Genomic DNA, 25988 nt, shown 5'->3' on the forward strand with positions numbered 1-25988 from the left:
AAGCAAGATTTCTTCCAAATGGCTCTGCCTCCTATGCGCCAAGGGTTTGCGATCTTAAGATCCTAGACAGTTTGCTGCTCTTTCTGATAAACAGAGAGGGTAACGAAGTGTAGTTGTTAGAAATACAGTTCAGGACTCAGGAGCCAGACTGCCTGTGTTCAAATCCACACCAACTTCGTGACCATGACAAAGCAATCAGCTTCTCTGTACCGCAGTTGCCTCTTCTATAGCATGCTTCTAAATGGAGCTTTTCTGTCCTTGTATCCTCAGTGCTTGCCATAGTCCCTATTCCAGGGGAGAACTGGTAAACCAGTTCTCTAAAAATAAAAGCCCTGATTTGTAGCATTTACTGATGACTGTGGTGTAAGTACTTCCACCATGACTGATGTCAGGCTACCCATGGTTTAACAACTGACCTGCCAAATTCCTGAATATTTAACAGTCACCTCTTGGGACCCTGTATGAGCTGGCACCAGCCACACCACCATCTATGACTTAGGCACTCAGTCAGTGTGGATATGTTCATCAGTCAAGCTGGCTGCTGCATCAGGTAGTGCTAGATACTCCACAGAAGATGATGAAAATGACAAAATTCGGAAGGAACTGTGTGTGAGTAAAATAGTGCTCTAGAGGTAGTTTCTTATTTTAAAGTCTGATTTTCCAAGGCACAGAGACATCAAATTGCTTCTCTGCCATCAGATCAAAAAGCAGTCCCATGACCTGAGTTAGAATCCAGTTTCCATGATAGTGATTTAAATGTCCCTTAGATCTGGACAGCCCTCTCCTGCCCGCATGTGCTTCTGATATAGTTATAAGAAGCTGTCAGTCACTTGCCGAAGAGGAGCTGGAGAGGGAGTTTTTACTGAGTTTACCTACCTTGCCTTGGACTCCCCCCATTCCTGACTTTCCTCCTCATCATTGATGTGCTTTTCAGAGTCCTGTACTGTGGTTGTTTAAGATTAGAGTCTAAAAAAGAATCTAATTCCTCCTCACAAGTTACTCTTTGTCTAAAGGCATGCCATCATAGCCAATGACCAGCCAGGTGACACAAAGAAGCATTTTTCCAAATCACAGCTGCCTTCAACAATTTTCAATTCTATTAAGGTGAGCAATTTCCCAAATCAGCATAACTTCAAGCCAGCATACCTCAGACTTCTGCCTCTACCCAGAGACCTCAGGCTGGCCTTCTGTAGACATAGCTGGCATCAACAGTGGCCTTTCCTTGGGAGCTCCTTGGCCTTTCCTTGGCTTTGCGTTTAAGGGCATTCTTTTTCCAATATGTGTGTGTCTCTCTCTGAGCCTCAGTCTCTTACCCTCTGTATTTCTTGTTGCCAGGAAGGCTGGGGCTCCATAGTCTCCTCCACTTGGAAATAAATAGATTTCTCTCTTGGTTCCTGCACCTGCCTCTTGAAGATAAGATTTTCTCTCTGTGAACCTATGAACACACACACACACACAATCATTCTTCCTTCTGTACATGGGAGTTATCTGTAATGGGGATTCAGCAAAGCATCCATGAGACCATATGCCATTTCAAACCACACATTTCTAACTATCTTGTATCTATAGAGATCAAGCTATATAATCCCAGCATCAGTCACTGACAAATTTGGAAGAGGAGAAGCCCAAGAGCCCTTCAAGTAAGAGTGAGAATGGTTCCTTGCAGTACTTACAAAAGGTCTTAGGTATGGGGAAAGCCTTTTTGACCACTTCAGGGTAAGGGTGGCAGCTTGCTCTTGCAACTCCACTACTATGGAAGTAAAGTTATTTTTATATGAGTCATAAGCCCATAGAAGTGAGGAAAATGGGGAAATAGACAACACCAACACAAGTTTGGAGGTGGAAGGCAGAGAGACAGGTGGTGAGGAAGAAAGAAAGAAAAGAAGCTCTTAGAGACCTGGATTCCAGCTGGTACAAGGGACTGAATTCCGAAAAACTCAGGGGACTGAATCCCCAAAGACTCAGGAACTGGAGGCACCAGTTACTTCTGAAGGGGAAGAGATGGAGAAAAGAGCTTAAAATAAGAATTGCTCAAAACGGTTTAGAGGCAGTCAGGATTCAATCTGGATTCCTACCCTCCTTCTGCACAACCAGGCAATCGCTCCCCCGATGCTATGTGTGGTGATGTTGAAATGCAGGGTCTCAGGTCTGAAGCACGCCAGACACTGTGCTATACAGGAGTTAAAGTAAATATGATGTGCCCATTGGATGCTGAGACTCACAACCACCCCTCCTCTGCCACCACCCAGCCTCCCAGTATTAGAAACCAGGCCTTTACCTTCCCTCTGAACAGACGATAAGATGAGCCATTATTAGGGAAAATGACCATGCCAAAGCTACTGACTCAGTTTCTCAGTTGCTGAGCCCCATTAATGTGCTCAGAGCTTCTCATTGGATTTCTAGTTTTCTATTGCTATACTCTTCAATGTGAACTAATAAGCAATGGTTACAAGTAAAGAAATCCTCTCATCTGGAAGATAGAAAATGTATTAGAGTTCTTCAGAGAAGCAGAACCAATAAGAGATATATGCAACTACTCCTCAACTTATGATGGGGTTATATCTCAATAAACTTATCATAAGTTGGAAATATCTTAAGTAAAAAATGCATCTAATACACCTAACCTACCAAACATTATAGCTTAGCCTAGCCTACCTGAAACACATTTCTATGGAATATATATTGTTTTCACACCTTCATAAAGTCAAAAAATCATAAGTTGAACAATCATAAGGCAGAGACCATTTGTGTATATACATGAGCATGTGCACATACATGAGCATGTGCACATACATAAATGTGGAGAGACACTGATTTCAAAGAATTGGCTCATGATTGTGTGAACAGGCTGGCTGGTTGAAAATTCATGTAAGAGTTGATTTTTCAGTCTTGAATTCAAAATCTGCAGAGTAAGCCAACAGGCGAGAAATTCAGGTAAAATTTCTTCCATGTTACAGTCTTGAGGCAAGATTCTTTCTTCATAAGTCCTTGAACTGAATAATGAGGCCCACCCAAATTATGGAGAGTAATATATTTCATTTAAAGGTAACTGATTATAAATTTTATCATACCCAATGAGACTGACAGCTAAAAATAGAAAGAAATAAATAAATTGATAACATCCACAAATACCCAAATACCTTCACTGCAACACCTAGACTAGTGTTTGACCAAATATCTGGCTATCAATAGGCTACCCAAGTTGACACATAAAATCAAATATCACAGAGACCAAAACAAAGAAACAGAGAAAAGCAACTTGGAAAAAATTGCAGGGAGAAAACTTCATAAAAGTATTATTAATATCCTCAGACAGATAAGAGAAGAAACTGTAACCACAACCCAGAAGCAGGATGTTACATGTGAAAGAAAAATAAAATAAAAACTCAGTACACAAAAAAAGTTCTTGGAAAATGACAAATTAATGAAAATCTCAATAAAAGTGAAGGAGATAAGAAACTCTCACCAAAAGTAAAGCAAAACCTCACAGAGATGTAATATAAGAGAGAAAAAATAAAATTAGAGGAAGGTCCAGGAGATCTGAGACCCAAAAAATAGAAGTTCCATAAAAACAGAATAGAGAAAACAAAGGAAAATAAATTACAAATGAAATAATAAAAGAAATTTTCCCAAAGTGAAAACACAACAATTTCCAGATTGCAAGAGCTCACAGAGTACCCAGTATTGGCTGAAAATAAACCCATGTAAAGTACATCACTGCAAAATCTCAGAAAATTGGAGGCAAACAGATCCTCCAAGATGTTAAAGAGAGGGGGGGAAAAAAAAAAACAAATTACATACAAATTCCAAGAGCCAAAATGACTTTGGATTTCTCAAAAGCAATGTGGAGGGATTGCTTATAATTTTTTACGCAACCTAACTGTCAAAGAGGTGTCAGGGTGAAGTAAAGACATGTTCAGCTATGCAAAGTGTCACCAGATTTCCTTCCTATAAACCCTTTTGGAGGAAGTAACTGTGGAATGTGTTCTAGTGAAATGAGAGAGTAAACCAAGAAATAGGCAGACAGGTGATACAGGACTCACCAGATCCAACATGGGAGAGCAAGAAAGCAGGGCCAGAGGACAACATTCAGGGTGGAGCCAGTCAGAGGGCCTCAGGAGAGACTAATTCAGGGGATAAAAATACAGGGAAGCAGAGACAACTAAACTCGGAGAGACCTGGTTGATGAAGAGTTTCTAGTTAAATCAACAATCAATATTCAGAAATAAGCAAGCGAAAACACTGGACATTTTTTAACTCTAGGGAAAACAAGTTATGCATGAATATAAAAATATAATCGAGCTTACTACAGGACTTAGCTGCAAATAACATTTCATTGTCATCATAATGCAAACACTGATCATTGACTTAACCAAAATTACAACACTACAATATATTGTGAGATTGGGTCAGCAAAAGAGGTATTCCTATGTGGTGAGGCTGAAGGTTTGAAATAAAAACAGCATAGTGGAAAACTAATAGAAAATGCCTAACACTAAAATAATCACAAAATAGTCAACTACTATGGAAGGAAATATTGAAATAGGGAAAGGAACACCCAGGCTACTTCGGAGGAAGTGTAAATGGGAGGGATGACTGCTGGTGGACAAAATAAAACTTGTAGAACTACCTTCCTCTTTACTATGTGCATGTATACCTGTAATCTAAAAAAACAAATCTTATGTTTTTTTTTAAACGAGGGAAGAAAGAACACCGTTACTGGTTATTCATCCCTTCCATCTCGAGAGATAATGCATCTCGAGAGGTCGATAATGCCTCTTTCCACATCTGATATTTCATATTCTCTGTAGTGAGGATATTATATTACTGCCAATTTCTGCATGACGGGCTTATGAGGGGAGAAAGAGAAAAAAACGCAAAAATCAGGATCAGACCAGGGGAGCTGGGCAAAGGCTGGAATTGTTTCCATTTCCCTGTGCCTTTGCCAATCTAGGGTTCATTTGAGTTGACAAATATCATTTTACCTGCTCTCCCCTCATTCCTTTTCCAGGTGGGATTTCAGTACTTGGCTAAGGAGAAAGGGCACAGGAGATAGGACAGTGACTCAGGAAAGGAGGTAGCGTGGTATCAATAGTAAACCACTCCTATCTGGAAGCATCTGCCTTGTGCAGTAATAGTGTCGGGGAGAAAACATCTTCCTCCCCATCTTGGATTCCGCTCTTAAAATCTGTCCCTTGGGAAGGTCTTACAATTCTCACTAGCATTCGTGTATGTGGTTAATTAGGTGAATTTTTGTGGGCTAGCAGGAAATCCAAACTGCAACTTGGCATTTTAGTGGCAAGATGTTTCAAGCAATCAATTTGCTAACCACCTTTGGAATTTGGGCCCTTCCTATGATACAGCTCAACAAAGAATTAGGAGGACATGTTATAGCTGAGTCCAAGCACTCAGCCCTAGCAGGGGCATCCATGGCTCATGAGGTCCTCTGTTTCCCCAGGCTATCAGTGTACCTGTCTCTCACAGTTTACGGGGAGAAACTGTGAATCTGAGATTACAGCCTGCTTCCCAAACCCCTGCCGGAATGGAGGATCCTGCGATCCAATAGGAAACACTTTCATCTGCAATTGTAAAGCTGGGCTCACTGGAGTCACGTAAGTGAGATTATATAAGTGTCTTTCTCTACATCGTTCTTTATTGCTGCAACAAACCAGTAAGCAATTAACGAGGATAAAATATTTGCCACTAATAGTAAAGGCAAAGGGTTAACATCTGCACGAGACATATAAGGAGTGCTTACAGGTGACTAAAATGTTAATAGGAATTATCTCTGGGTAGTAGGGTCATGAGTAATTCATATTTTCTACTTTATGTTTCCCTGTATCTTCAAAATTGTGTATGATTACTATGTAGTCTGTAACTAGGAGAAAAGAAAGTCATCTAGGCCACCTAATATTTCTATTATAATTCTGAGGCAGACACACTACTCATTTCCGCAGAATCCATTAACTGGACTCTACTGCCTATTGTTTTTTGATCATTCTGAGAAACTGAAACTTACCTACCCTTTGCAAACCTTTCTTTCCCTAAGAAATAAATAAATTAAATGTTTGCCAAAAGGAAAGAGACCATTTTAAATTCCTAGTAAAATGCCACTTTCAGCCATCCTTGATCATTTTACAAGTATATATATGTAATCTCAAGCAAGTGATATTCTAATTACAGATCAGTCTTATGTATTCATTAGAGCAAATCTCCCGAGGACTTTACCAGGAAATACTTAGCTGACTTTGAATCGTTGGATGTAATTTAAAGTAATAAAGCGGCATTTATTTTTAAATACTCTGTGATTCTGACTAATTTCCGGCTGACCTCACCTCTATCTGTTCAAATTAGGGACATTTGGGTACATTTTAAAAGGTAGATTACCAGAAATATAGGTTATCGGACCTTTGAAATAAACATATCAGAACAATTGCTGAAATAGAGAAAAGTGAAAAAGAAGGTCTATGTTCTCAAATATTATTTGAGAATAATATTTGAGAAAGAATAAGACTGAGACTTATTCTCAGAAAGAATAAGACTAAGAAAGAATAAGACTGAAACACTTGCCTTATAATTATACTCAAAGTGAGCCATGGATTGCTTTAAAGAGAATAAAATTGATTTAATTATTTTTCATTAGAATGCTTGAGTCATTTTTCCTAAAAATCTACGTGAGTATTAGCCTTTAACATAAGCACAGAATGTTGAAGACATGTAGCCCTCCACCCACCCACCCCCTGCCTCCCGCAGCTTCCCAAAGGGGCCAAAAATTACTGTAGCCATTAGAGGAAAATGTCAGAACCAAAGACTTTCCTCTGGGGAAAACCTATACGATATATAGATTCACAGCTCTTTGTCTGCAATTCCACAATCCCAAAAGCTCTGAGAACTTAAAGGTTTGGAGTATGTTAGTGGCAAACTAATTGGGTGGCAAAACCTGTTCAAAACTGTTCTGAGGCTCTTTCTACTCTTTATTTCTCTCATTTAGTGTGAATATCCATATGTTTCACTGCAGAAACACTGGTATTTTTGATTATGGGATACTAGGGCCAGCACTAGTTTCTGTGAGGGGGAGGAGTATTTTACATAACGTGAAAGATATGTGTTGTATGTCCTTGCTAAAATTGCACAATTTTAAATTCTGAGATGCATCTCCTCCCGCGGATTTGGAGACCAGTACCATTTCAATAGCATCTGTTATTCTTTCTCTTTCTCCTCCTCTCCTCTCCCACCTCAGTCTCTTCCTTTCCCCAACCCAGGTAGGAAAGGAAGACCTGGGAGAGATTGGGTTGGAAGGAACACCTTAACGCAAAGTGATGACTTGGGGACCACAGTGTCCATATAAATGCCTAAATTAGTTTCCCTTCCCCCGCAAACCAACCATCTTTGTCCTGCTTCATCTGTACCCTTTAGGTGCATCATTTTCTTTTAAAGATGTCTGTGTTTTCTCGAGCTCCAGTATCCCATTGTGTGTGCACAGGTCCTGACGGTGGGGAGGGGCTTCTGTGTCGCCGCAGGTGTGAGGAGGACATCAATGAGTGCGAACGAGAGGAGTGTGAGAACGGAGGCTCCTGCGTGAACGTGTTCGGCTCCTTCCTCTGCAACTGCACGCCGGGCTACGTGGGCCAGTACTGCGGGCTGCGCCCCGTGGTGGTGCCCAATATCCAGGCCGGCCACTCCTACGTGGGGAAGGAGGAGCTCATCGGCATCGCCGTAGTCCTCTTCGTCATCTTCATCCTCGTGGTCCTCTTCATCGTCTTCCGCAAGAAGGTCTTCCGCAAGAACTACTCCCGCAACAACATCACGCTAGTGCAGGACCCGGCCACCGCCGCCCTGCTCAACAAGAGCAACGGCATCCCGTTCCGGAACCTGCGCGGCAGCGGGGACGGCCGCAACGTCTACCAGGAGGTGGGGCCCCCGCAGGTCCCCGTGCGCCCCATGGCCTACACACCCTGCTTCCAGAGCGACTCCAGGAGCAACCTGGATAAGATCGTGGACGGGCTGGGAGGCGAGCACCAGGAGATGACCACGTTTCACCCCGAGTCGCCCCGCATCCTGACAGCCCGGCGGGGCGTGGTCGTGTGCAGCGTGGCCCCCAACCTCCCCGCCGTGTCACCCTGCCGCTCCGACTGCGACTCCATCCGGAAGAATGGCTGGGACGCGGGAACTGAGAGTGAGTAGAAAGTGGTAATGCTCACCCCTCTGTGCTTACAGGGAACCTGCAGGGGGCGTTGTGCGAGGACGCTAAGGGATGAAAGAGAGACCCTGTGGGCAGAGCATTCGCTATGACATGCTGGAGTGGAGTGTTCACACAGGCTCTGGAAAACCGTCCTGGTTCCGATTCCCACTTACAGATGGGAGAAATGAAGCTCAGAGAGGGTAACATCATGAGCCCAAGGTCAGGCAGCTAGTTAGAGGCAGTCAGTACCCCAACCCAAGTCTTCCATGCTCCAAAACCCACCCTCTTCTCACAATAGCGGGCCACTGGTCAAAGTGCAAAAGAAAAGAAGAAAGTAGACTAGTTATTGTGTATAAATTATAATAGTGTGTGTTTCTGGGCCTATGTACAAAGTGCAAAAAGCCACATCAGTGATGTCCAGAAGTGCACTCTGGAAGGTTGGAAGAAGAGAGTATTTCCAGTCTTAGAATGAAGACTTGAGAGAAGCAGAGGGGCACTTCAATTGGACCGTGATGAGTTAAAGAGTCTGGGGAAAGGAGGATATTCCACCACAGGGGGGACCCATGTGATCAGAAGAAAAGCAAGTCATTTCTTCTTGGCTGGAATATAGAGACCATGAAACAAGGGGGGGGGATCCACAAGGCAGAAAGGTGGTCTGAGCCAGATGGTGGTGTTTGCCCCTTCACTTGGCCTCATATAGCAACATTCTAGGCACAGGGAAGAGCCACAGGTGCAAAAGTCCTGGGGTGGGAAGAAGCTTGGTGTGTAGAAGAGCACAAAGGAGGTCGGTGCAATTGGTGCTTGCATTTTAACAGCAACACTATTGCAGGTTTTTAACTAAGTGACTGACATGATCTAATTTACATTTTTTAAAGCTGGCTCTGGCTGATCCTAGGAGAAGAAATTGAACAGGCTTCCTTCCCAAAGAGGGAAGAAAGCAGAGAGCAACTTAGGTAGTCTCTGTGAACATCTGTGTGAGAGATTGTTTTCCCTGCTGTTAGTATCCATCACAAGGAGACTAAAGGAATCTTTGCTGTAACCCATAACTTCATCAGGACAAATGACTTTAGATCCCAGTAGCAGCTGTGTCCTAGAAGGCCATGGTTATAGCACTGTGGCATATGTTGAGGGAGAAGGAGGGAGCAGGAAGGTTTCAGATGGAGCTAGAGACCATGGGCAGCCAGGGAGATAAAGGTTTTCTTCATGGAGGAAGGGAGTATTCCTACTGATATCTTTAAGCATGAATAAGATTTCAGTAGGACACTTTGGAGATGGCCTCCTAGGAACAGGAAGAAGCTCAGTGTAGAGGACACATAGAGGGTTACCCGAGAGATGTCTGGCTCCGTTGTTCAGGTGAGAGGTCAAGGTTAGAAGTGAAAGTTTGAACGACATCTGCATGTAGGATGGTGGACTCTGTAGGAGGGTGAACTCACCAAGGGAACAAGAACAGAGAGGATGGTCAAACCAGGCCTCCAAAAGAACCCTGTAGATGACTACATGTGGGCTTTGGGCAGAAGGGGAGGAGCCAGGCAAGAAGACAAACACTTTCCAACAAAGAAAGAAAAGGGAAAAGGAAATGACCCCGTCCAGAAGCCAAGAGAATGTCAGTAAGGTCATCAGTATTGACTACTGTGAAACTGCCAAGGAGGACACAGGCTAAAATAGATGTATAGTGAGCTTGATGGTGAGAGGAGTCTTAGCATCTCAGGCGCCTCTCAGTAGAGCCATCAAGGCAGAAGCCAGCATGCAAGGGTTGAGAACCAAGAGGTTTGATGAGAAAGTCAGAGCAGCAGGTGAATGTGAAGCACACTGCTGTGTGTTGTATCATCTCCTTAAACCATCACAGTGCCCCTATGTTGGTACCATTACCAGGCCATCTTTCCATGGAGGAAAAAACTTCATTCAATGAGTGAAATACTCACCTGAGGGCACCTAACTAGCAAAAGGAGAAGTCAGGATTAAAACCTGTGCTCTTACCAGCACTGTTCTTGGGAGCTTTGGCAGGAAGGAAGAAGAGCGGTATTAGAGGAAGAGGATTTCTTGGTGATAGCAGAGGGCCAAGGATGAATTCTTTCTATTCTAGCACTGCCCCAACATGCTATCTGCTGATTCCATCTTTCTGTAGACACATATATTTTAAGCAGTTGCTCTTGAATTTCAGTCATAAATATATTCACTCTCAAATTATCTGTTGAGTTAGACTTTACTATAATCTTGCCAATCCAATAGTTAATAGGTTCTTTTTTATTTAGCAATAAAAAGGGGGGAGTTGAATAAATGAAGGAGTGGAGAAAGGAGTTTTATGCTCAGCACTTCATTCACCAGAGTGGATTATTTGTCATTTCCTTCCTTGTGTTCAGGGTTAAGCTTGTGCCCACCTTGTGCTTTTTTGAAGCTCATCCTCATATTCTCTGCAATGTGGCTGTTAGGAGGTGAATGTCTCCCTGGCATATCTCTCCACTTATATTGGTTGTTTAGCCAACTCGTGTGGCCTCAGCCTCTGACAGCAGATGCAGAGCCACCATGCCTGTTCCTGACATCGCCCTTTTTGGAAGAAACGTGTAGCCACAGAGAGGGACAAATGTTCCCTTAATCACAAGTCTGCATCTCTTTGTACCATTGCATTACAGGATGATTTGCAGCTCTTCCTGGTGATCACTGCCCTCCTCCCCTCCTGATGTGACAGCTTTATTTCCAGAATTCACCTCAGGCCAAAACTCACATTTCCCCCCAAAGTCTTGTTGGGTTGTATTGAATACATTTCCTTCTTTGTTAAGCAAGGCAGAGTTAGCCGGTGAGACAATTTCTGGGCTACTAATTCATTTTGCATTTGACAACCTCAAGATATAGGCTGTTTTTATTGATTCCTTTAGTCCATCAAATAAGAAAGTAGCCCTGGTGTGCATGTGTGTGTGTGTGTGCGTGCACGCACGTGTATCTGTGTGTTTCTGGCTGTCTTTGTACAGTAAAGAAGGAGGACATATATGGATAAGGGCATATCGACACCACTGCCGGCCCTCCTACCTGACACAGGGTGTAGAACGTGGTCACTCCCAAAAATGATACAACACTGCCCTCTAGAAGGCAAAGCTGAAAACTCCACTCACTGTCCAGAGATGGAAGTTAGGATAAATGTAAAGGCATTCTCGCCTATAAAATATTTATACCCCTATTTTAAAAGTAATCTCATTTAACTTGGTGTTGACACCTCATCAGTTCATGTAAATGATGTAAATTAACTCTGAGTGGCAAAGAGCAATGCAGCCACTTCATCCTCCTTTTACTCTTCACTCAGTTGCTTCACTTTGAGGAAGGAACAGCTACTTTTGGCTGTCAACTGTTTGGAAGCTCATTTATTATGGGCTAAGGGTTTCAAATCCATAATGTAAATCACTTGATTGACAAACCTTTGCCCCCAATGGCACAATCAATTTTCTATTGTGGAGCTAAATTATTTTCTCTAAGCAAATGAAAGAGCCTCGAGAAGTGAACTAGCTGGGAGGGCGGTGGGCAGGAGGAAATAGGCACAAAGTAACCAGTGTAATTTCTGCTTTCTCTTTGACTGTCCACGAAGACAAAGCGGTTGATGACCCAGGAGAAGTGACCTGCTTTGCAGGTAGTAATAAAGGCAGCAACTCTGAAGTTCAATCCCTCAGCTCCTTCCAGTCAGATTCTGGTGACGACAATGGTAAGAAGTCATCAGATTTGTTTGGAGTGGGTGGGCTCTGCTTCCTGTTCTGAAAGACCGTGGCTGGGAGGAGGGTGGTGTGACTGACTTTGTTTCTCAACCTGTTCATGGGCTTTTGAGCGTGTTCACCAGGTTCCTGGTTTACTCCATTGTTGGGTGTCATTGCCAAAGGAGCCCCCATTGAGCTGTCACTGTGAGCAGGCCCAGAGATCTGTTATCAGGGGTTGATGAAGTTACCCTGGGCCTCCAGTAGTGAGTCCTCTTTGATTTGGTTCGTGGTGGAACTACTTCATCCCAAATGATATTCTCTAGCAGACAGAGTAATTTATTTCTTTTTTTATTTTACCAACGATCTCTTCCCTCTTCACTATATTTCCAACATGCCCATCATTAGAAATTAGTTCAGAGACAAAAACCTTCTAATAGAACCAGTGGAATCTTCATTCAATTGAATTCCCCTTATAATCATTTGGGTTATGGGCTTTTGGAGAATTTATTAAAAACTATGAGGCAGCTCCTTAGAAAAATGCACATACACCCAAAATGTTGCATGCAATTTCTCATGGTTCACAGACTTTGTTGACACTCCAAAGCTGCTACCTCTACCTCTCGTGAACTTATGCTTGTGGAGAGGGTGCTAATGCTGGACTGAGTTTTCTGAGCTGAGGAACCAGCTTCGGAGGATGGGTTGTTCTCCCCAGGGCAAGGGAGGGAAGCAGGAACAGTCGTAAAACAGTGAGTGTTTTCAATGTGCTAGGTAAACCAAGAATAATTTCAAACAGTCATCCACAGAGACAAGCAGCCTTACCTTAGGTCATTTTCCCATTTGTCAGCAACTAGCAACAAATGGATACTTATTAATTTATGTAATCATTCAATCTATAAATCCTTGCTGAATTTTTTCCATATGCTAAGTCCTTTACCCAGAGTACAAAATGAAAAAGGCATAGCCCTTGCCTCCAAGGCAAATACAGAAACAGGTGAGCTCCAAGACCATAGAAGCAATCATGGAAGTAAAAGAGCCTATTTTCATCACCACTTTCAAATGCTGGCACTTCTGAGAAGTACAGATGCCTTCAGTGTATCTGTCTGCTGGGACAACAAATCGTGTAACAGTGGATTTTTTCTGACCATTATCAGAAGGTCAAAGATACACCCCCAGATCTGTATGCCTTGATGTATCCTCTTTTCCTCCTCCCTAGCCAGAAGAAAAGCTGTGGCTAGTTTGCACTTTATACAGAAGCACCTAAGAACATAGACAGTCCAGACTCCAGGCAGCAGATCCAACAGTGATGCCTGGTTAACTGTTCTCCTGGGCTCTGCTGTGTGCACCCTGAGGATCACACTCTTGCCTTTTTATGCTTCACATTCCAAGTTGGTCCCAAATGAGGCAGGTAGTGTTAGGAACTTTCATCAAACTGGTTTTAAGCCTGATCACCTCTCCACAAGCTGTTGTACTGAGCATTAAGGCAACCCATATAGACCACAGGTATCTCCTCCTCTATTCTAACTATATGAGAGGCCAAATGCTGACTTCTGTCCACACCTTACTGGTGGAAGCTAGGCCTTGGGTCGTTCTGGGCCGTCAGTGGCATTATGTGACCGTGAAGCCATCAGCCCTGCAAAGGTTATCCTCTATCACTGGCATTTGGTTCAGAGCAGCATGACTGACCAACAAATAATTATTCCTGGGAATAGTGAGGTCTTCCTCTGAGAGCCTTTGGGAGTTGCTAATGAGAAATTAGCATGAGCTTGATGAGCCGCTACCTTCCTAAATTGATTTTGCTAAGTCATGAGGGGTGAATTTATGACCCAGCAATCATGACCGATCGTGCCTTTCAGGAGGACTGGCCTTGGATTTGCTGCCATTTCTCTTCCATTCCACAAATCCTGGGACCCTCTAGATAAAGGTGTCCACTGATACACTCCCTAACAGATTGTGGGGAGGCTTTGGGTGTTTGCATGCTGCACCTTCATTGTTGTTTTTGTTGTTGTTGTTAAAATAAGTTAAGGTGTGTTTAAAATACACAACTAACCTGAAGCTGTCCTTCCCCTCCCTCCGATCTTCTTTTCCTGACCACAAGCCTCCATAGTGACTGTCATTCAGCTTGTCAACAATGTAGTTGACACTATAGAGAATGAAGGTATTTACTTTTTTTCTTCCATAGCATTTCTTGAAATTTTGCTTCCATGTTACTTTGGACTAGGAGTGATTTTAATGGATTGGCCACAGAGTGGGCAATGAACAGCTGGTTTCCGATGAGATGTGGGGTATTTCTCTATGGATCTGTTTTACAATTTTGAAAAACAAAACCTAGTTCATAATTTATTTTAAAAAAATATGGGCCGGGCGCGGTGGCTCAAGCCTGTAATCCCAGCACTTTGGGAGGCCGAGACGGGCGGATCACGAGGTCAGGAGATCGAGACCATCCTGGCTAACACGGTGAAACCCCGTCTCTACTAAAAATACAAAAACTAGCCGGGCGAGGTGGCGGGCGCCTGTAATCCCAGCTACTCGGGAGGCTGAGGCAGGAGAATGGCATAAACCCGGGAGGCGGAGCTTGCAGTGAGCTGAGATCCGGCCACTGCACTCCAGCCTGGGCGACAGAGCGAGACTCCGCCTCAAAAAAAAAAAATATGTGGGGTACTCTCTTTATAAAATCCCTTTCAGGAGAAGAGCACCCAATTAGTTGCAATCCAGATTAATACTAAATTTATCTTTATATTCAACATGTGTTCATTGAGCTCCTACTATGAGCTGGGAATCCTTAAGAAATCATTCAGAGCTGCAATATTATGGATACTTATTTCAACCAGGTAACTTTTATTAGCAACTTAATAAAATCAGGGCCTGGCATAAATGTGATTTATCTGTTTTGTTTTGCTTTGTTTTTTTCCTAAATATGGGAAAGAAATAAAATGGGAAGAAATAAAAAAGGCTAAACTTATTCATAGCCCATAGGCCTTTAGGAGCATGTTTTTTAAAGTCATTTCAAATGTTCTGTTTTATCCCTCTTCATGTGGTTTGGATTGTCAGTTTTACTTTTCACTTTGTATTTAAACAGTGTCTGTCATGGACCAAGGACAGAACTACAACCGAGGTGACTGTGCCGCAACCCTAGCATAACTTTTATTTGTGTGTTGTGAATTGCTGAGTTCTTTCTTACCCTGTTCCTGTCCCTCTGCCCTGATCTGAATTTTGCATGTCTCAGGTGTCTCATGCGCTCAGTATTGGAGGTGAAAGCTCCAACAGCATTCCCCTCCTAGCCTCATCCTCTGTGCGTGTGTTTCACCCGTTTGCCTGCACACCTTCCTGCCTCCTGTGGTCCACAGCACAGCTGATGGACCTCTCTGCAAGCACGTTGCCAGTCTGGCTCTGCAATAGCATGTGACTAGGAAGAGGGAGTGGGGACAGTTCTCAGGGGTCCTGGAACTGTCTCCTTGGCGTGTCCTCGCTCTTCATCTCACGGCATGGCTAAGTGTGAGGCTCTGCACCAACCACGCATCAACCTGTCAGAGTTGCCATCGCCTTGTTCTCCACAGGCCAAAGCATGGCTGGCCCCATAGACCCTTGTAAGAATCTGCTTCTTAGGGTCTCTTGGATGCTAAAAATTGCATGTCAGGTCCCTCCCCTGCTCCTTTCCCAGCCATGCGCCAACTCCAGTCTAGAGGAAATTAACTGTCATGGTTTTTCTCTTGCAGCCTATCACTGGGACACCTCTGACTGGATGCCAGGGGCCCGCCTGTCGGACATAGAGGAAGTGCCCAACTATGAGAACCAGGATGGAGGGTCTGCACACCAGGGGAGCACACGGGAGCTGGAGAGTGATTACTACCTTGGTGGTTATGACATTGACAGTGAATACCCACCCCCTCATGAAGAGGAGTTCTTGAGTCAGGACCAGCTGCCTCCCCCTCTCCCGGAGGACTTCCCGGACCAATATGAGGCCCTGCCACCCTCCCAGCCTGTCTCCCTGGCCAGCACACTGAGCCCGGACTGCAGGAGAAGGCCCCAGTTCCATCCTAGCCAGTACCTCCCTCCTCACCCATTCCCCAATGAAACGGATTTGGTGGGCCCGCCTGCCAGCTGTGAATTTAGTACTTTTGCTGTGAGCATGAACCAGGGCACAGAGCCCACAGGCCCAGCAGACAGCGTGTCTCTGTCCTTGCACAATTCCAGAGGCACCTCATCCTCAGATGTGTCAGCCAACTGCGGCTTTGACAATTCCGAAGTAGCCATGAGTGACTACGAGAGCGTAGGAGAACTCAGCCTCGCCAGCCTTCACATTCCCTTTGTGGAGACTCAGCACCAGACTCAAGTGTAGACACCACATCTTGGGTAGTTCACCCTGTTTGTTACAGAAAAGTGGAAGCTGATTGGCTGGGCTTGTGTCCCAGTGGAGCATCGTCTGTGGAAAGAGAAGGGAATATGGTATTTTTCCACTAGAAACTTCTTCACAAGTCATACTGTCCCAACAAGCAAGCTTGATTCCAGTTGGGTGAAAATGAAAGGCTCAGAAATTGTTTTTGAGAGGTGTCTGGTAATCCTTGATGGAGGTACCTGTGTTCACAGCTAAAAATGCAAAGAGGGAAAAATTATTTCACCCACTAAGTTATACAGCCAGTCTTGTATGGCTTTGTGCAGTGTTGTACCCTGGAAAGTGTTACAGCGTCAGTCCTTGCAGTATTAAAAACTGGCAACAATCAAAGAGGCATTGTTGCATGTAATTTTGAGCCAATGAAATGAAAATAGTAGTAATGATTGTTGGAAAAGTTAGTCTCTTAGGCGAAAGAAAAGAGAAACAAATATTAAACAAACCAGAAAATGGGCTGAAGCCTTCTAAATCAACTCTATTTTTTTGATAAGCTGCCCAATTTTCAGCTACAAAATTAGGTTTGAATAACATGTTTAGTATGCTCAGTTATTTCTGTTTGCTTGTGTTAAGCATCCAATCTAATATAGTTGGGTTTTATGATCTTCGAGAAAGGTATCAATGAAGAGCAACGTGAGGCTTTTGGGTTCCATTTGGTGGGTGGGGGAGGAAGTTGGAATTGTTTGAACATTAGAAAGAATGTGATTATCTGGTTGGTTTTGTGTTTTCTGGTAAATATTCCCATCGGTAAATCTAACATTGCTACAGAAGTTGGCTTTGTTCTATAGGTTTTCTACAATGAGATATTTTTAGAAGTTCAAGCAAAACTCACAAATTCAGGGAGGAAAAAAAAAGAAAAAACTATACCTTCAAAGTTTGCAGCCTAGATAATCACAATTCTTGATAATGCAGAGGAAAGGTGTCTGTTACTCGAAATCAGTAGCGTCACCATTATAAATACAATTATGTTAAGAAAAGAAGAAAGTAGACTAGTTATTGTGTATAAATTATAATAGTGCGTGTCTGTCTGGGCCTATGTACAAATATGTGCTTGCACTCAGTAAGGCTGCTCTTGAGGAAAGCTAATGTGAAGGTTTTGGGAAATGGTCCATGTTGAAAATTCTGTCAGTGAGCATGGCATACCTTTCAATTTCTCTGATCTCTATGGTGTTAGAGAAACATCAAATGCCATATTTTACTCTGGTTCAGTTAACTTTATTTTGGTACTGCCAATAAAGAAAATTGTGCTTTTTTTTTTTTTTTTTGACAGAGTCTTGCTCTATTGCCCAGGCTGGAGTGCAATGGTGCAATCGCGGCTCCTGGGTTCAAGCAATTCTCCTGCCTCAGCCTCCCAAGTAGCTGGGATTACAGGTGTGTGCCACCACGCCCAGCTAACTTTTTGTAGTTTTAGTAGAGATGGGGTTTCACCATGTTGGCCAGGCTGGTCTCGAACTCCTGACCTCGTGATCTGCCTGCCGTGGCCCCCCAAAGTGCTGGGATTACAAGCATGAGCCACCATACTCAGCCCAAAACTGTGCTTTTTAAAAACAGTATTTTCTTATAATTTTCCAGAACTAACCTCTGTTTTTAAAATGTGTAATGTTTGATTACACCCTGGGATTCCCTTCTCATCTGTGGGCTTTGGCCATGATTTCCAAAATTAACAGGAGAATCATTCCACCTGAAATATAAAAATCCAGTCCTCAAAACTTAAAGTTGATAAGTTGAGTGACTTTCCTCTTTTGCTTCAATCAGATTATGGCTGCCTGTGCAGTGGCCATGGTAAATATATGCATATTTGCACTATCTGCTTAATGAGCAAATCTGTGTCCACAGTTTCTGATGACATATGGCATTGGTGTGTAAACTGTACTGTCCCAAGTCTGTGCATTATTCACTCAGACATATTTTTAGTTATTTCAGTTCCATTTAATCTACTTACTTCTTTTTTATGAGTCAGTGTTTCTGAAAGTTTATGCAAAAAAAACACATCCCTTTTCATTCCCAAACTTTCTAAGTAAGTGGATACACTTCACAGGTTTTTCAGCCTTTCTCTTCCTGTCTCTTGGTCAGACCTACTCATGGAGGCATTATCCACACTGTGGTCTTGAAATAAATGAATTTCACTAAGGCTGCTTTCGATAATAAAGTCTTTGGTATTTTTCTTATGTTAGAAGCACATTTGCAAGAGTCATGGAAAAAAATGACAAACTAATGTCCTAGAATAGAGTCACTGCTACACTTTAAGTAATGCAATGACATAAAAACCATCAAAGTAAAACCAACAATTCATTTCTTGCCCCCAGGAAATATTAGAATGAGATTAATGCCGATGAGTCACTACTGCTTACACAGCATCTCTTCAAGGGAGAATGCCTGACTGACACGATAATGAAAGAATAAATAGATCCTAATGCAGTCATGAAGCCACTGAAGAAAATTGTGCCCACCCTTTGCTGTCACCTATGTAAAATATCTCTTTCTTTGGGATATTGTCCCCTGATTTTCTGCAGAATAGCTCTGCAGCTAAATATATACCAGGCAAGCATGTATTATGTTTCGATTCATTATCTTTAAACACATGCTATCTCTTCACTTTTTGGAAAGTTAGATTTCCCTGTAGATTATGAAATGCTTTGCAATCAGGCCAAGATGCTACTAGGTGAGGATGACCACTGATTCAAAACAGCTGGAAGAGGACTAGTTGCTAGTCCAAACTCCTTATTTTATCAAAAAGGAGACATACCTTCTTTGGGTGTGGAAGGGACTTCCCAAGCTCACAGAAGAAGTTAATTAGCTTAACAAGGACTAGAACCCATCCATCTGGCCAATATTCTTTTTACGTAATATTGTTCACCCCTACACTGCCTTGAGCATGGGAGCCACCTGGTTCTGATGGACCCTCTGACTTCCACCATTCCTCCTTTGGAATATGCTATAAAAGGAAATTCATGGAGAATATTTTTCTGGAAGCCAGTTGATCTTATGTTTCCTTGCAGCCCCTCTAGGGAGAGGGGTTATAGAATTCACACATTTCTGTAGACATTCATCGAAATGCTGCTTTTGCCAAATGAATGTTTGTATAATAGGGATGAATGATAATTACAGAGTTCAGCTCAGACCAGTCATCAGTTGTAATGAAACTTTGATTATACTGTTACCTACTGGTTGCATTTTTGGTTTTGGTTTTGCATTTTTTTCTTCCCACCAACACTGGCTACTCTTTGTCCTACCCCCGCCACCATGATGAACCATGTGGAAAATATTTAAATCAATTGGTGTCCTTCTCATTTTTCTAACATGTATGTGCCACCTCCTGGAAGCCATTTCCCATATCTGTTGTAGGCACTTTACTAGTATTGCACACATTCTGGTTAGGTTGAGAATAGCTAGACTCTTGGTGCTCGTCATATAGTAAGCAAGAACTTGAGGGTAGTAAAAGGTGAATAAAGTGCATGCTTCATTTATTCCCTTTCCTCTATGAATATTTTGCTGCTGCGTTCTAGTCTATGCCAGCTTTCCATGTACCGTTGACCTGCCTATTCATGAAATGCCATGTAAAAGATTTAGTAACATGAGTAGGTGGTCCATGCTTTGAGGTTCGTCCAATTAGAGACTCAATGTGAAAGCCTGGAAAGGGGGACTAGTTTCTAGGATGTGCCTGGAACTTTCCTTGGAAATTACTAGCACATTCTGGAAAAAAAGCAAGTAGAACATATCTACCATCAGTCCTCTCCTACTTACTTCCCACCCCACCCTACCCACACTGATGCTATGTTTGCATCATCAAAATCAGGGGAATTGAGAAAAGAGATTGTCAAAATAAATTATTACAGATCCAGAAAACAGTTTTATGTGAAGTAATTCAGGAAGATCTAGTGTTCATTTTGCATGGATTGTCCAGGTAATTGTCTGGCTCTTCACTCCGCTGCCTTCCCAGTGCACAAGTATTGCTAAAGTGGTTAGGCTGTAATGTTTTATGTTTTTAGCTTCAAACCATGGGAAATGGAGATTTGAAGAGGCATTTATTCCGTGTCATCATTTTGTGTGCTCTGTGAGAAGGTGGTTATGTGTTTTTGCTGGTTTGTGTCCCACAGTGTTCAACTGCACATTATTCTGATGAAAATCCACAATGTCTTTGAGCTTCTGGTTGTGTAATGCTGGGGTTTAAAGTCACCGTTTGTGGGTCTGGCATCAGTTAATATTTAGCCAGCTGGCTAAGAGATAGGAAAAGAATATGATATTTCTTTCCTTATGTAATAATGAAAAGCAATAATTAAAGTAGGTAATAATACACAAAGGCCATAATTAGTCTCTTCTAGTGTTTAGAATGCACTTGAGAATCGTAGAGTCATTTGGAGCGTGTTTGGACCGATTAGTGTGTACTGTAGTACACTTCTGGCAAACAAATACCTGAATTGCTACTATTTAACAATCTTATGAGCCCACACTACTGCATTATGGGAGTGGCAAATGTGTTTGGAAATGGAAGCAGTTCTTTTTAAGCACTGTATCAGAGAGATTGTCTTGTACATTTGCCTGTTGCAAACAGGCTGGTTTGTAAAAGATGTATGTTTTGGTGTTTAAAATGTTTATAAAATTGTATATAAATGGTTTCAATTTTCCAGGCTTTTGTAGATACTATATTTGATGCCTATCAGGATGCTTTAATTTGGGGGGTCGAATATAATTGTAAGTCATCCATGCTGTTGGTCTGCAAACTTTTGAGGTAACTACGCACACACAAAAAAGGATTTTAGATTTGAATATGATGTTTTTTACTCATTTCAAAATGTACTGTAACCTTGCTTTGGTTCTTATTGTTTTCATTTAACTTTCTCTGTTTTCAAGAAAAATGTTTTTATTGACATTTGTAAAAAAATGAATCTGTTTTGCCCAGTTATTATTTTACTTTTATGCAATTTCAGAGTCACAATGAGGTATGTCATTCCTTCATACACATGCACATCCACCTCAACTTGCACACACATCACACACCAAACCTTATGCAAAGGGGAAAGCTAACACTTAGAGTGGATTTTGTCCCTTAAGAAAATGGATTGTTCCTGCATATATTGCTGGTGGCAGTATTCAGTCTTGTGTTCTTTTTCTAAAAAAAAAAAAAAAAAGGAAAAGAAAAAAGAAAAAAACAAAACAAAAGCAAACAAAAAAAAGACAGCCAAAAAAAAAAAAAGAAACAACAACAACAAAAAACACAACAGTGTACAGGTTTGTAACTGCCAAAATTTGATGGTTAAAACAAGTTTTCAAGTAAAAAGAAAAAAATGAAACTAGCAATTGTGTTGACTCTTTTTAAGTGTTTCCTTTTCTTTATCTTTAACTTTAATTCATTGCTCACATGGTATTTAGGAGGACATATTCCACAGGGCATGGTAGAAAGACGTGGTACAGAGCAAAGCTCTTTAGCCCTAGTCTACCCCTGAAAGAGAGGGGTCTCTGGTCTGAAAGGGATGTTTTAGTTTTGTTGTGTTAGTGTGGCTTCCCCGAGCCCCCGAGGCTTTTTACCTCCAGAAAATCTTCCATCTGTCCTGGTACACATGTTGAAATCTTATGTAACCTCTTTTTTTTTTTTTTTGAGACGGAGTCTCGCTCTGTCGCCCAGGCTAGAGTGCAGTGGCCGGATCTCAGCTCACTGCAAGCTCCGCCTCCCAGGTTTACGCCATTCTCCTGCCTCAGCCTCCCGAGTAGCTGGGACTACAGGCGCCCGCTACCTCGCCTGGCTAGATTTTTTTTTTTTTTTTTTTTAGTAGAGACGGGGTTTCACTGTGTTAGCTAGGATGGTCTTGATCTCCTGACCTCCCAAAGTGCTGGGATTACAGGCTTGAGCCACCGCACCCGGCCATCTTATGTAACTTCTTACTGAGCACACACCTTGTGAGATTTTTCCCTGGTGAGAAAATTGAAAAGAGTGCTGGAGGCTTGAACAAATAAAGATAATCAAGTCCTACATCTGTGGAAATCTAAGCACATCCCCACCTCTTCTAGACAGCAGCTCCAGCACTCCTCTCCCTCAAAAAAAAAAAAAAAAAGTTTCTTTCCAAAAGTTTGGGGGCACAATTGGCACTTGAACTTTCCTCCAAAAAGCTCCAGAAAATGTTCCATATGGAGTGAGGTCTGTTAAAATATACATAGAAGAGGTTAGAGACAGGGAGTAGGGCTCAAATTGATACAGCTGACCTTGAACAAGGCAGGTTTGAACTGCACAGGTACACTTAAACGCAGATTTTCTTCTGCCTCTGCCACCCCCGAGACAGCAAGACCGTGCACTCCTTTTCCTCGTCCTCTTCAGTCTACTCAATGTGAAGACAATGATGATGAAGACCTTTACAGTGATCAACTTCCACTGAATGAATAGTAAATATGTTTTCTCTTCCTTATGATCTTCTTACTAACATTTGCTTTTCTCTGGCTCGTTTCATTGTAAGAATACGGAAAATAATACATGTAATATACAAAATATGTGTTAATCGACTGTTTATGGTACAGGTCAGGCTTCTAGTCAACAGTGGGCTATTAGTTAAGTTTTGGAGTCAAAAGTTATGCATGGGTTTTTACTATGAGTGGGTTGGCGCCCCTAACCCCCATGGTGTGCGAGGGTTAATTGTAATTTACAGAAGAAGTGACATCACAAGGAGTTAGCCTGGGACCAGGAAGAACTCCAGAAAGGGAGGAATGCCCTCTGCCTTGCCTCTGCAGTCTGTGCACAAGCAAGGAAAGACTTCTCCGTGGACCCCACTGGCCACCACAGTGTGTCCCTACCTGTGCCAGCAGCAGAGCTCCACCTGCCCCACCCAACCAGCATCCTAGAACTGGGGAATGGCCCCTAGCTACATATTCACCTACTCTTTGCTTGAAATCTATGTTGATTTCCAGAGCTAATCTTTGGCAGTACTCACTGCACTGCAGTCCTCTAGATGCTTGTCTGTTCTCTCAGGTAAATGTTTCACAAACATCTGAAAGAAGTAGAGCACCAGTTTGTTGCCTCTGCCAATTTCCATTGTATAAACACTCTGATCATGGCTGATTTCAGGCTACCAAAGTAATAGGAACTAGCTTGCAAAATTCCTGAGAGTCTAACAGTCAGCTCTCACAAGCCAGTGTGAGCCAACTCCAGCACACCCAGGCTCCCCCATACACTAGTAACCCTTTGAGATGGAGTTGTGTCTTTTCTTTGTATCCCAGATTCCCAGTACCTATGTGGCCTTGGTTAAATGTTTTTAATTGAAAAACTAATCAATGATGTCTCCAGATAAATTTCCTTGTCCTCTTAAAACCTACCTAATTTTAGTAAATTTTGCAACTTCAGTGAGAAAGATTTAGAGGGGGCAAATGTTGAAAATGCTGGAAGTCTCCTGCCTTTGAACCTCACACCACAGTGATGTGTTCATAAATTAAGCATCAGAGAAATATTGATGTATATGTCTTTCATGTGGCCACCCTTAGCAGAAAGAGAATTATCATAAATCTCCATCCATGCCTCAGAAACGATAGAGCAATTCAGAGGTGTCAGTTAAGAAATAGCATTGATTGGCTGGGTGCAGTGGCTTACGCCTGGAATCCCAATACTTTGGGAGGCCAAGGCAGGAGGATCACTTGAGGCCAGGAGTTAGAGCAACCTGAGCAACACAGCAAGACCCCATGTCTGCAAAAACTTAAAAAAAAATATTAGCCAGGTATGGTGACATATGCTTGTAGTCCTAGCTATTCAGAAGGCTGAGGTGGGAGGACTGCTTGAGCCCAGGAATTCAAGGCTGCAGTTAACCATGTTCATGCCATTGCATTCTAGACTGGTTGACAGAGTGAGATCCTGTCTCAAAAAAATAAAATAAAAAATAAAAAAAAAAATTAAATAGCATTGGTCTCTTATGGGGAGAGGAAAAGAAAAAAGCATTGTATGTCTATCTTCATTCTCTGTTGTTTCATTAGATTAAAAGGGTTGGCTCCTAGCTTGGAAATAATTATCTAAAGAAAGGTCACTTTTTTCTTCTGTCCCTGGTTGGGGTCCCCAAGACTATTCCTAGGTTTGATAATTCACTAGGACGATTTACAAGACTCAGCACATAGTCATACTCACAGATATGATTTAGTACAATGAAAGGAAACCAAGCAAAATCAGCAAAAAGAAAGGCATGCTATGTGAAGTCCAAGGGGAACAAGTTTCCAAGGGTCCTCTCTCAGTGGAGTCACACAGGACATGCTTAATTCCCCCCAGCAACAAGTTGTGACAACACGTGAAATGTTGCTAACCAGGGAAGCTCATTAGAAACTCAGCACCCAGCACTGGGTGCAGTGGCTCATGCCTGTAATCCCAGCACTTTAGGAGGCTGAGGCTGACAGATCACCTGAGGTCAGGAGTTCGAGACCAGCCTGGCCAACATGGTGAAATCCCATCTCTAATAAAAATGCAAAAATCAGCCAGGCATGGTGGCAGGTGCCTGTAATTTCAACTCCTTGGGAAGCTGAGGCATGAGAATCACTTGAATGCAGGAGGTGGAGGTTGCAGTGAGCCAAGATGGCACCACTGCACTCCAGTCTAGGCGACATAGTGAGACTCTGTCTCAAAAAAGAAAGAAAAAGAAAACCCTCAGCACTCAGGGTTTTTACTGGGGGCTGATCACATGGCAGCCTCTGCCTGGGATGTACTAAATTTCCAGACTCCTAGAAGGGAATTAGGTGTTCAGCATTAGCAATTTTGTTTGCACAGTTTAGGAATAGTGAACCCCTCTTGTTATTCTAAAAATGATAGGAACCCTCCTGAAGTCCAAGTTCCCAGATTCAGCCAAAGGCCAATCTTGTAAGCATGCCTTCCAAAGGATAGCAGTCAGTCCTGCTATGTGAAATCCTTCATGTACAGTCCTTCTGACTTGTCTACCAAATTGACACTCCCCTGTTTGTCCAAATTCTTGGCAATTAACAAGCTCCGTTTTCCACAATGTCCACTGTGGGAAGTTGAGGCCATGTGGCTGATGTGGGACTGCTCTTCCAATCTTCACCTGTCCTTTTCTGCTGGAGCAAAGGATCTGGCCAACACAATTCTATCAAAAGCATCAGGGGTGAATGCAAGCTGGTCGACAGAATGTCATATTGGTGAGTCAAGCAAAAATTGTCATTTTTGGTGACTAGTTTTGAATAACTGGTAGTTTGGGTGTACAACGGATCAGTTTTCCAACCTACATATGCGGCGTGAAGCAGTTTGGTCTATTCCTCAAAATCCTTCCATTTTTGTCCACATTCTTTTGTTTTAAAATTCTAATTAATTTTCAGTCAGTTGTGCCTACTGTATACTGTTTGTGATAAAAAGACTTTGGAACAACCTGAATATCTAATAATAAATGATAACTTGGAACTGGCACAAAATTAAGACAGCCTAACAAGCCAAACAGGAACAAGTGGCTTAAAAATGAAAAACTGTTAAACTTTAAAAAAAAAAAAAAACGGGTTCTTTAATTTTTTTGTACTGGTACTCGAGAAGTTGGCAGTCTTCAACCTGCTAGGGGGCCCTCACCATGAACCCCACCATGCTGGCGCCAAACTTCCAACTTCCAGAACTGTGAAAAATAAATTTCTGCTGTTTATAAGCAACTCAGTCTATGGTACGTTGTTATAGCAGCCCAAACTTATTAAAACAATGTACAAATACACATCGGTAGATGAGAGTTATATAATATATATTTATATTAAAATATGCTATGTTAGATATATATATATAAATATGCTATACTTC

General features: G+C 42.4%; 1 protein-coding gene across 2 annotated transcripts in view; it reads left to right on the top strand.

The window, feature by feature from the left end:
* Positions 1 to 21534, top strand: part of FAT3 (FAT atypical cadherin 3) — a 557781-nt gene extending 536247 nt beyond the window's left edge. The window contains exons 22-27 of one of the 2 annotated variants that reach the window (XM_011952087.1): positions 5459 to 5612; positions 7521 to 8176; positions 11757 to 11870; positions 13955 to 14014; positions 14936 to 14971; positions 15573 to 16505. In XM_011952087.1, the coding sequence (XP_011807477.1) occupies positions 5459 to 5612; positions 7521 to 8176; positions 11757 to 11870; positions 13955 to 14014; positions 14936 to 14971; positions 15573 to 16195 (1643 nt within the window). In that variant the 3' untranslated portion in view covers positions 16196 to 16505. Of the gene's footprint in view, positions 1 to 5458; positions 5613 to 7520; positions 8177 to 11756; positions 11871 to 13954; positions 14015 to 14935; positions 14972 to 15572 lie in introns of both variants that reach the window. The other variant, XM_011952088.1, reaches the window with a different exon arrangement.
* The last annotated feature ends 4454 nt before the right edge of the window (positions 21535 to 25988 follow it).

Source organism: Colobus angolensis, unplaced genomic scaffold (assembly GCF_000951035.1).
Source record: "Colobus angolensis palliatus isolate OR3802 unplaced genomic scaffold, Cang.pa_1.0 Scaffold332, whole genome shotgun sequence".
Taxonomy (NCBI): domain Eukaryota; kingdom Metazoa; phylum Chordata; class Mammalia; order Primates; family Cercopithecidae; genus Colobus; species Colobus angolensis.